The 11,832-nt window shown below is 43.5% G+C and overlaps 1 protein-coding gene across 1 annotated transcript in view; it reads right to left on the reverse strand.

The window, feature by feature from the left end:
- Window positions 1–2,390: 2,390 nt before the first annotated feature.
- LOC115182070 (inner nuclear membrane protein Man1-like) overlaps window positions 2,391–11,832 on the reverse strand; it is a 30,841-nt gene continuing 21,399 nt past the window's right edge. The window contains exons 7-11 of the mRNA XM_029743719.1: window positions 9,409–9,587; window positions 7,829–7,910; window positions 7,161–7,266; window positions 5,000–5,078; window positions 2,391–4,576 (exon numbers count right to left, since the gene is read on the reverse strand). Coding sequence (XP_029599579.1) covers window positions 4,398–4,576; window positions 5,000–5,078; window positions 7,161–7,266; window positions 7,829–7,910; window positions 9,409–9,587 — 625 coding nt within the window. The 3' untranslated portion in view covers window positions 2,391–4,397. The remainder of the gene's footprint in view (window positions 4,577–4,999; window positions 5,079–7,160; window positions 7,267–7,828; window positions 7,911–9,408; window positions 9,588–11,832) is intronic.

Raw genomic sequence — 11,832 nt, forward strand, 5'->3', positions numbered from 1 at the left:
TAGAAATTAAAACGGCTTCTGCGTATAAAATGTACAATGTTTACATAAAATACATAAATCAGAGAAGGAAACGTCATTTAGGGGGGGAGAAGCTGATAGTTGAAGCAGCAAGCGTCACCTTGGACCGTAGAGAAGTGCCACACAGATAGGTTTAGAGAATTCTGGAAACTTTACCCACATTTCCAGAAACGCCGGTAGGAAGATACCCGGAATTAAGAGGGAATAAGCAGAAAATACCAAAAATCCTCCAACCCGGGATTTCTGGAAAACGCTTTTTGTAAGCCGCACACAGACCAAACATGTACATTCATTCACTCACTTTATACAGTCTTATATACAGTTTCTTATAATTAAAATAATTTGTTATACATTACTTAGTTTCTCATAAGAAAAACAACCTTCGGGTACATCACTGGTATTCAACATCAGGTTGGTGACAATATTACAAAAATATAAAAAGATTACCATTACCCATGATGCACCACGTAGGAAAGTAGTCAGCAAAAACTGGCTTCCATTTTGAACGTTGTTTATTTTGTACATATTCAGCTCTGTGCAGTGGAATACAATTGTTTAAAGTGAATGTAAAAGGTCATTCTGTAATGGGAAGGAGAGTAAGCACATAAAGTATCTAAACATTAAAAATGGACTATCCAAACAACAACCTGACTTGAATTTAAAAGAAATACTGGTTAAGTCCCAAATGGCACCCCATTGAGCATAGGGCTCGAGTCAAAAGTAGTGCACTATATAGGGAATAGGGTGCCATTTGGGGACGTACTCTGGTGGGGGTGCAGGAAAGCATATTGTTGGACACAAACACCTACAAAACACCCCATTCCAGGTGTTGGCCAGACCGGGAAAAAAAATTACTTTCCAAGAAAACAATTTGTAATAAAGCTCTGTCTTTCTGACCTTACGTTCCCTTTAAACAATGATTGTACCACTATAATAAACCCAAGACATTCTCCAGTAATGCAGTGCCAGTTGTTTTTTGTTTTTGTTTTTTTAAAGCACAAAGTTAAGGCACAACCAGGTCAACAACTGCTGCAGGGGGACAGGACTGCACCAGGTTAAAACATTATATATTTATTTTAAATGTGCATTGTTTTGTACAACTTACTGCACCCCACTTTCAACTTAACACTGCATCCCCCCCCCAAAAAAATACAAATAACCTTAATGGTGGTGAATCCTTTGATCTTGAAACATTATGATTGGACGACAACATAACGTCTAACAAGCAATCATTCAGAACTTTACAGTCTCCGTTTAGACACAAGAGGTGGTTGGAATACTTAGGGTGTGCATATCAAAATGGCACCCTATTCCCTAAATAGTACACTACTTTGGGTTGAAAGAGGGTGGTGTTTGGGACACGGAAACATGGAGCTTGTACTTTAAACAAGCAAACAAAACATTTTGAATCAGCTTATTTCTGCATCAACGTTAAACACCATTTTATTTCCGTGTTACATCTAAAAAACAACTGGTTTGCGTGTTCTCTCTCTGCAACATATCTGACACGACTATTATAATATTACATTAGGTCTGTGTTTATCAACAACTATGGCTGGATACAATTAAAGAACCACAATAAACAAAAGAAGTCAAATGACTTTCAACATGGCAGGAAAAGTGTTTGCTCGCATCCAAAAATGGAACCCTATTCCCTATATAGTGCACTACTTTTGACCAGGGGCCTATAGGATTAGTGCACTATATTGGGAATGAGGTGCCATTTTGGGGACACATTTTGGATTTCTCTCTCACACAAAGTAGTAATAAAACTGGTATGTATAAACTACCAATAAATGGACTCTGTTCCTGTACACACAGGACTGGCTGCATCTGACATGGCATCCAAATCACTTTGTAGTGCACTACTTTAGACCAGGGCCCCATAGGGGTAGTGCACTACTTTAGACCAGGACCCATAGGGTAGTGCACTACTTTAGACCAGGGCCCCATAGGGGTAGTGCACTACTTTAGACCAGGACCCATAGGGTAGTGCACTACTTTAGACCAGGACCCATAGGGGTAGTGCACTACTTTAGACCAGGGCCCATAGGGGTAGTGAACTACTTTAGACCAGGGCCCATAGGGGTAGTGCACTACTTTAGACCAGGGCCCATAGGGGTAGTGCACTACTTTAGACCAGGGCCCATAGGGGTAGTGCACTATGTAGGGAATAGTGTGCAGTTTTAACACGCAGCAGAAACACAGGGCTGTATTGCAGGGGTCATGGAACAGCTCCACACACACACACACACACACACACACACACACACACACACACACACACACACACACACACACACACACACACACACACACACACACACACACACACACACACACACACACACACACACCTTCCATTCCATTTATACCTCCATGAATATATACAAAACATATTAAACCAGTGTCTTACTGGGAATCCATTCACACACTCTGAATGGCACACATACACAATCCATGTCTCAAATCTCTTTCTTTAACCTGTCTCCGCCCCGTAATCTACATCGATTTGAAGTGGATTTAACGTGTGACATCAATAAAGGGATCATAGCTTTTCACCTGGATTCACCTGGTCAGTTGATGGCATGGAAAGAGCAGGTGTTCTTAATGTTTTGTCCATTCAGTGTACGGACGTATCCTAAACAGGACCCTATTTAATCCCTATATAGTGGGCTCTGGTCAAAAGTAGTGCACTAGAAATGGAATAGGGTGCTATTTGAGGTGCAGCAAAAGGAAGCCTAGGTGTGTATAGAATCCCATGTTCCAGCAGAAGTCTATGCGGCGGGAACAATGAGCATGAACCAGTATCAATTAAATCAAAAAGTTGTTATTAATTAAAACAGAAACACAAAACAATATAACATTGGAATCTATTCTGCCTGAAGGGAGAAGCGCTGCAGCTGCTTGAGGGAGGAAAGATACTTAAATGGCCACCAATATTGAGTTAAAAGACAGAAAAGCAAAGAAGCCAAAAATACAAAATGGACGACTGACTGATCGCCCACGTTATTAGCCCCCTCTTCTCTAAACTCCACAGCGAGGGAGTCTTTCTATCGAAGACGTAGGCCCCCGGGGTGTACTAACACCACCAGCCAAAATCACTGTCTCGCAACAAGTTATCCTCCCAATCTCTCACAAACGCTTACACTTCTGGATACAGAATGTGATGCAGTCAGTATGAGTATTGTAGCGGTAGGCAGGAAAAGAATGAGAGCTTATGGTTTTCTTTATTAATACAGATCATTCAAAAGGAAGCCACCGCCACCAGCCAACCATTCAACATGTATTTCCAGCTGACAGCTAAGCACCCACCCTTCAGACGGCTAAGTGTTTATGCCTGCCTTTCCTCCGTCCTTTCCTCCGCCGCTCGACTAAAAACTAAAAAGAAAAAGGGATTACATTCTCCAGGAAATAAACATCCATGGTATAAATTCAAAAGCTTAAATAGGAGGCATACTTTAACCAGCACATGCAGCAATTTCAATGTATAGCCCAACTCAACTCCTTGAAAAATCATGGGGCCAGTCTCATTAAAAATGGGAAGGAGGGAGGAGAGGATGGGGAGACAAGAGAAAGAAAGGGTTGTTTCTCTCTCATATCTTTTTAAATATGCCATTAGAACAAAATGGAAGTTTTGTTTCCTTGTTAAATCCATAAAGTTTGTAATATAAAAAGAACAAAAATGAAATAGTGTCGACGGCACTGGAGAATCACACATCTCTAGCTTCCTCATCCAAAGCTCAGACCACGTCCCCCTAGTCTCCAATCTCCCAGCCCATTGGTTGTTCAAGTGGTCTTCCAAAGTTTACTTGGTCTTTACAACAAAAAACACCAAAGGACTGTCAGTCTAAAGCCTCCCACCACTCCTGTGGTCCAGACAGGTTGTGGACAACCAACAGTCAGTCAGACAGTCCCCTTAAAGAGAAAACAAAGCCCTGTGAGTTGAGACAGACGGTTCACGCAGCCCTGTGAGTTGAACCAGACGGTTCACCCAGCCCTGTGAGTTGAGACAGACGGTTCACGCAGCCCTGTGAGTTGAACCAGACGATTCACCCAGCCCTGTGAGTTGAGACAGACGATTCACCCAGCCCTGTGAGTTGAACCAGACGGTTCACCCAGCCCTGTGAGTTGAGACAGACGGTTCACCCAGCCCTGTGATTTGAACCAGACGGTTCACCCAGCCCTGTGAGTTGAGACAGACGATTCACCAAGCTGCCATCACCTCCAGTAGAGGCTTGTTAAGGAGAGACTGAAGGAAGGGGGATTGTGTTGAGGTGAGACCGTTACACAGGGGTAAGGAGGAGCTGGTCGGGTTGGTAGCGGTGGTATCTGTGGTGTTGAGGGAGAGAGGAGGCTGGGGTAATCTGCCTCCCCCCTCAGGAGAAGCCTAGAGAGTTAGCGTTAGAGCTGCTATCAGGGCTGGTGTGGTGACGTAGTCTGGACATGGTGTTCATGTAGGTGTTAGAGGGCTTCAGGGAGGTGGTACAGCCCTGGGCCTGAGGAAAACGCTGGTGGTAGCGGTCCAGACGCAGGTACTTCACCGTCACCAGCTTACCTGGGGGGACGGGGGGGGACGGTAGGTAGGGAGAGAGAGACGGTAGAGAGGGAGAGACGGTAGGGGGGGAGAGACGGTAGGTAGGGAGAGACGGTAGGTAGGGAGAGAGAGAGGATAGGGAGAGAGCGAGGATAGGGAGAGAGAGAGAGAAACAATGAAGATCAACCATGTCACAGTCTCTTAAATCCTTCCTACTTTATCCGGTATAAAGCCCCACATGAATAGTAGTACAAAATGCTATTGGCTCAATGTTAGCAAACAAGGGCTATTGGTTTTGTTCCAGGTGGTTAGATAAAATGGTCAACAATAGGGAAGTCAGCAGGTAATAACAAGGTTCATTAGAGGATGGAAGAACAACTAAGGGCAAACAAAGACAAGTGTGTTGTTGCTAAAGTCATAAAAATAAAAAATAAAGTGATTTACCATCGAACCAGGAACCATGTAGCGCCTTGAAGGCTTTCCCTGAGTGTTCTGCTGACAGACACTTCACATAGACACAGCCCTGGATAGGGGAGAGAGAGGGAGGGAGGGAGGGAGGGAGGGAGGGAGGGAGGGAGGGAGGGAGGGAGGGAGGGAACGAGAAGGAGAGCGAGAGGGGAGAGAGGTTAACAAGCTCTTCTATCACAGGTTATAACACAGCCACATCAGTCTGTCTGTAGGGTGACACTGCAATATATAACCATATGGCTGTTGGTTCCACCTGGTCAGTGGATATATAACCATATGGCTGTTGGTTCCACCTGGTCAGTGGATATATAACCATATGGCTGTTGGTTCCACCTGGTCAGTGGATATATAACCATATGGCTGTTGGTTCCACCTGGTCAGTGGATATATGACCATATGGCTGTTGGTTCCACCTGGTCAGTGGATATATAACCATATGGCTGTTGGTTCCACCTGGTCAGTGGATATATGGCTGCTGGTTCCACCTGGTCAGTGGATATATAACCGTATGGCTGTTGGTTCCACCAGGTCAGTGGATATATAACCATATGGCTGTTGGTTCCACCTGGTCAGTGGATATATAACCATATGGCTGTTGGTTCCACCTGGTCAGTGGATATATGACCATATGGCTGTTGGTTCCACCTGGTCAGTGGATATATAACCATATGGCTGTTGGTTCCACCTGGTCAGTGGATATATGGCTGCTGGTTCCACCTGGTCAGTGGATATATAACCGTATGGCTGTTGGTTCCACCAGGTCAGTGGATATATAACCATATGGCTGTTGGTTCCACCTGGTCAGTGGATATATAACCATATGGCTGTTGGTTCCACCTGGTCAGTAATTATATAACCATATGGCTGTTGGTTCCACCTGGTCAGTGGATATATAACCATATGGCTGTTGGTTCCACCTGGTCAGTAATTATATAACCATATGGCTGTTGGTTCCACCTGGTCAGTGGATATGTAACCATATGGCTGTTGGTTCCACCAGGTCAGTGGATATATAACCATATGGCTGTTGGTTCCACCTGGTCAGTGGATATATAACCATATGGCTGTTGGTTCCACCTGGTCAGTGGATATATAACCATATGGCTGTTGGTTCCACCTGGTCAGTGGATATATAACCATATGGCTGTTGGTTCCACCAGGTGATATATAACCATATGGCTGTTGGTTCCACCTGGTCAGTGGATATATAACCGTATGGCTGTTGGTTCCACCTGGTCAGTGGATATATAACCATATGGCTGTTGGTTCCACCAGGTCAGTGGATATATAACCATATGGCTGTTGGTTCCACCTGGTCAGTGGATATATAACCATATGGCTGTTGGTTCCACCAGGTGAGTGGATGTATAACCATATGGCTGTTGGTTCCACCAGGTCAGTAATTATAGAACCATATGGCTGTTGGTTCCACCTGGTCAGTGGATATATAACCGTATGGCTGTTGGTTCCACCAGGTCAGTGGATATATAACCATATGGCTGTTGGTTCCACCAGGTCAGTGGATATATAACCATATGGCTGTTGGTTCCACCAGGTCAGTGGATATATAACCATATGGCTGTTGGTTCCACCAGGTCAGTGGATATATAACCATATGGCTGTTGGTTCCACCTGGTCAGTAATTATATAACCATATGGCTGTTGGTTCCACCTGGTCAGTGTATATACAGTACCAGTCAAAAGTTTGGACACACCTACTCAATCAAGGGTTTTTCTTTATTTTTACTATTTTCTTTCTACATTGTAGAATAATAGTAAAGACAGCAAAACTATGAAACAGCACATATGGAATCATGTAGTAACCCAAAAAAGTTTTAAATCAAAAACGTTATATGAGGTTCTTCAAAGTAGCCACCCTTTGCCTTGGTAACAGCTTTGCACACTCTTGGCATTCTCTCAACCAGCTTCATGAGGTAGTCACCTGGAATGCATTTCAATTAACAGGTGTGCCTTGTTACTTTGTGGAATTTCTTTCCTTCTTGGTGCGTTTGAGCCAATCAGTTGTGTTGTGATCAGGTAGGGGTGGTATACAGAAGACAGCCCTATTTGGTAAAGAAATAGGGAGCCACTTGGAACACAGCCATTGTTTGATTTAACAGCTGTGACAGACACTCACCTCTCTGGAGTTCTTGTCGACAGCGATGTGGACGATACCGTCGTTGTCACAACACTTCTCCAAGATGGCCTCGTGGATGGCCAGATGCCAGTTTTCACCAACCTCCCTGTTACACACACACACACACACACACACACACACACAAAGGGGTCAGATGTCATCTAGAAGTCCTAACCCACCTCTAACCTGGTAGTCAAGAACACACAGGTAGGATAGGACAGTACACGTGGCCCACCACAGGTGTCATTCCACTGGAATAGGTGTTCCATCACTGGACTATATCACTCTTCTAGCCCATACAATTTACATCCACATCTAAGAGAGCCCGCCGACGTCAACATCCACATCTAAGAGAGTCTGCCGACGTCAACATCCACATCTAAGAGAGTCTGCCGACGTCAACATCCACATCTAAGAGAGTCTGCCGACGTCAACATCCACATCTAAGAGTCTGCCGACGTCAACATCCACATCTAAGAGAGTCTGCCGACGTCAACATCCACATCTAAGAGAGTCTGCCGACGTCAACATCTAAGAGAGTCTGCTGATACCGACATGCAAAGAGAGCGTTTTAATCCCCTGACAAGTACATGCTCATCCCTAACCCCAACAGAACCCTAAAGATTGATGGTGAACACATTTACTTAGTAATACCCTCTGGTACTCACATGACTGGATCAAACATGTTTCTGATCTTCAGACATGGTGTTAAACTGTTGGGAGGAGAGTTCCTCCTGTCCAGAGGGAATGCTGAGAGGAGAAGAGACAGACAGGAAAGAGACAGGAAATGGAGAGAGACAGGAAATGGAGAGAGACAGGAAATGTGTTAGATGGACAGTATAACAGCAGGGAAGAAACATTTTCTTATTTCTGACATAAACTACATGACCAAAAGTATGTGGACACCTGCTCATCCAACATCACGTTCTAAAATCATGAGCATTAATATGGAGTTGGTCCCCCCCTTTGCTGCTATAACAGCCTCCACTCTTCTGGGAAGGCTTTCCACTAGATGTTGGAACATTGCTGCAGGGGGACTTGCTTCCATTGAGCCACAAGAGCATTAGTGAGGTTGGGCGCTGATGTTGGCGGTTAGGCCTGGCTCGCAGTCGGCGTTCCAATTCATCCCAAAGGTGTTTCATGGGGTTGAGGTCAGGGCTCTGTGCAGGCCAGTTAAGTTCTTCCACAACGATCTCGACAAACCATTTTCGTATGGACCTCAATTTGTGTCATGCTGAAACAGGAAAGGGCCTTCCCCAAACTGTTGCCACAAAGTAGGAAGCACAGAATCGTCTAGAATGTAATTGTATGCTGTTGTGTTAAGATTTCCCTTCATGGGAACTAAGAAGCCCGAACCATGAAAAACAGCCGCAGACCATTATTCCTCCACCAAAATGTACACTTGGCACTATGCATTGGGGCAGATAGAGTTCTCTTGGCATCTGCCAAACCCAGATTAGTCTGTCGGACTGCCAGATGGTGAAGCGTGATTCATCACTCCAGAGAACGAGTTTTCACTGCTCCAGAGTCCAATGGCTCGGCCCTGGAAACCCATTTCATGAAGCTCCTGACGAACAGTTATGGTGCTGAAGTAGCTTCCAGAGGCAGTTTGGAACTCGGTAGTGAGTGTTTCAACCGAGGACAGACGATTTTTACACGCTTCAGCACTCGGCAGTCCTGTTCTGTGAGCTTGTGTGGCCTACATCTTCCCAGCTGAGCCGTTGTTGCTCCTAGACGTTTCCACTGCACAATAACAGCACTTACAGTTGACCTGGGCAGCTCTAGCAGGGCAGAAATTTGACGAACTTACTTGCTGGAAAGGTGGCATCCTATGACGGTGCCACATTCTACTGCCAATGTTTGTCTATGGAGATTGCAATGGCTGTGTGCTCGATTTTATACACCCGTCAGAAACGGGTGTGGCTAAAATAGCCGAATCCACTAATTTGAAGGGGTGTCCACATACTTTTGTATAATTAGTGTATTTGCATATTACAGTACATGTTGTTTGTTAGAGTCCAATGCATTGGTCTATTTAATACAATACACTTTGATATCGACCAAACTCCATGTACAACCTACATGTTGCACATAAGGTACATCCCACTCTTGGAATCCATAACCAACTCTTTACCAGTTACGAGAGACTAGGCCTGCGTTTCCAAATGTCAGGGCTCTGGGGTCAAAGGTTATATAGGGAACAGGGTACCATTTGGGAGCACACTAGGAATGGGGACAGGTTAGTTACCTTTGCCCTGCCAGACTTTAGAGGGAATGAGTGAGATCTGGTCGCAGCTCAGAGAGGGCTGGAGCCACCTCCACACCAGGAAGTCAGCTCCACCAATCCGCTGAGACTCTGTCCTGATACGGCTCTCATTGGCTGAGAGGAAGGTCACAGCCCGGTCCCAAACCTTCTTCAGCTTCTTTCTGGAATGGTAGAATAGAAACTAACAGTTATTATGACTAGCTTGTCTCTAAATGGTAGAATAGAAACAAACATAGCTAGTCTCTCTGACATGATAGGAAAACCCAGTTAAACTGAACAAGATGTGATTTGTTCCCTGAAACGTTGCTCCTCAGGGGACTAAACAACAGAATCTGCCCTAAACACAACAAAGCAGTTTAGTAAAAATGACCACGGCTTCTTAAAGTCCCTGAGATCCATACAGCTATTAGACTTCAAGAAGCATTTCTGTAACCATTTAGCTGATCGACACAAACAATGACGTGTGGTGGTAGTTCTGCTGGAAGTCAAAGGTGGTTCTGCACTGTAGGGCCCTATAAAATCTGGAAATATTTTTGCCTGATTCCATTTTGTTTCTTTCCCCAAATTCCATTTGCTCCGTCTAGTTTTTCCAGGTTTTTCCCAGTGTTCTAAGATCACACTTTTTATTTATAGAAAAACAATAATATTGGATGTTCTAAGTCCAAAACAGTGCTTAAAAATCACACCAGGAGTCCATTTTTGAAGTCTGGGAAATGTAGATATTTTGGTGTAGTTACCCTTTAATTCACCTGTGAACCAGCCAGAGACCCTTGTTTGGTCAGCGATGTTTCTGTAGCGCCCATGTGATGGCAGAGTTTGCAAAACAAAATGGCCACTGGATTGATGCAAATAAATTATGACATCATTCTGCCAGGAAGGCTACTTTGTAGTTAACATTTAATTGAGAAGGTTTTTGGGAAAGCATTTCCATCTACCAGGAGACGGTTCTCATTTTATTAGCATCATCGCTAACAGCTACACAAACGCGCGCACACAGACAGGGGCATTCCTGTGCCGTTGCCTGAAAGAACAAATCACTGAGTACGGTTACACACACACACACAACACAATTATTGTGCATAGTCAGGTTAATATAATAGTTTAAAACGTTTACATGCTTTGCAAGAAGGACGATTTGCCTAATAATCCTGTTTCCATAGACCCATCAGGAAGCCTGATTTCAGATGTGACTTAAATAAATGCAGAACCAAATCAGAATTGTCGTTGTACCGCAGCGACCATGTTATTTTTGGAGAAGACTTGGTATGCGAAACCTATTTCTAACGTGCATTCTTTCAGTTGTTCCTAACACTTCAGTCGCTCGTAAGAAGAAGGCTTGTCGTAACGGTGCTGGCACAGATCAAACATACCGCTGGAACGCCAATTTAAGCCGTTTACATGTCCTAATCATTTGAAAGATTGCTCAGAAAACCAGTTGTTTTAAAATCGGCGTATGCTTACCCAGACAGATAGGATAAGTTTTGATCTTACGGCGATTAAGATAAGCAGAGTTAGGTGTTTACATCACTGTTGCCATACTCAGTCTACTACCATAAAATCAGCTTAATATCGAATTATTAGTGTGCACGTAAAAGTACTCATTGATGCATTTTGTTCACGTCTTATGATAAACTTGGGCAAATGTATGCATTCCCTACTGAGTACAACACATTTAGTTGACTCCCTACTGAGTACAATACATTTAGTTGATTCCCTACTGAGTTCAATACATTTAGTTGATTCCCTACTGAGTTCAATACATTTAGTTGATTCCCTACTGAGTTCAATACATTTAGTTGATTCCCTACTGAGTTCAATACATTTAGTTGATTCCCTACTGAGTTCAATACATTTAGTTGATTCCCTACTGAGTTCAATACATTTAGTTGATTCCCTACTGAGTTCAATACATTTAGTTGATTCCCTACTGAGTTCAATACATTTAGTTGATTCCCTACTGAGTTCAATACATTTAGTTGATTCCCTACTGAGTTCAATACATTTAGTTGATTCCCTACTGAGTTCAATACATTTAGTTGATTCCCTACTGAGTTCAATACATTTAGTTGATTCCCTACTGAGTTCAATACATTTAGTTGATTCCCTACTGAGTTCAATACATTTAGTTGATTCCCTACTGAGTTCAATACATTTAGTTGATTCCCTACTGAGTTCAATACATTTAGTTGATTCCCTACTGAGTTCAATACATTTAGTTGATTCCCTACTGAGTTCAATACATTTAGTTGATTCCCTACTGAGTTCAATACATTTAGTTGATTCCCTACTGAGTTCAATACATTTAGTTGATTCCCTACTGAGTTCAATACATTTAGTTGATTCCCTACTGAGTTCAATACATTTAGTTGATTCCCTACTGAGTTCAATACATTTAGTTGATTCCCT

This window comes from Salmo trutta, unplaced genomic scaffold, assembly GCF_901001165.1.
Source record: "Salmo trutta unplaced genomic scaffold, fSalTru1.1, whole genome shotgun sequence".
NCBI lineage: Eukaryota > Metazoa > Chordata > Actinopteri > Salmoniformes > Salmonidae > Salmo > Salmo trutta.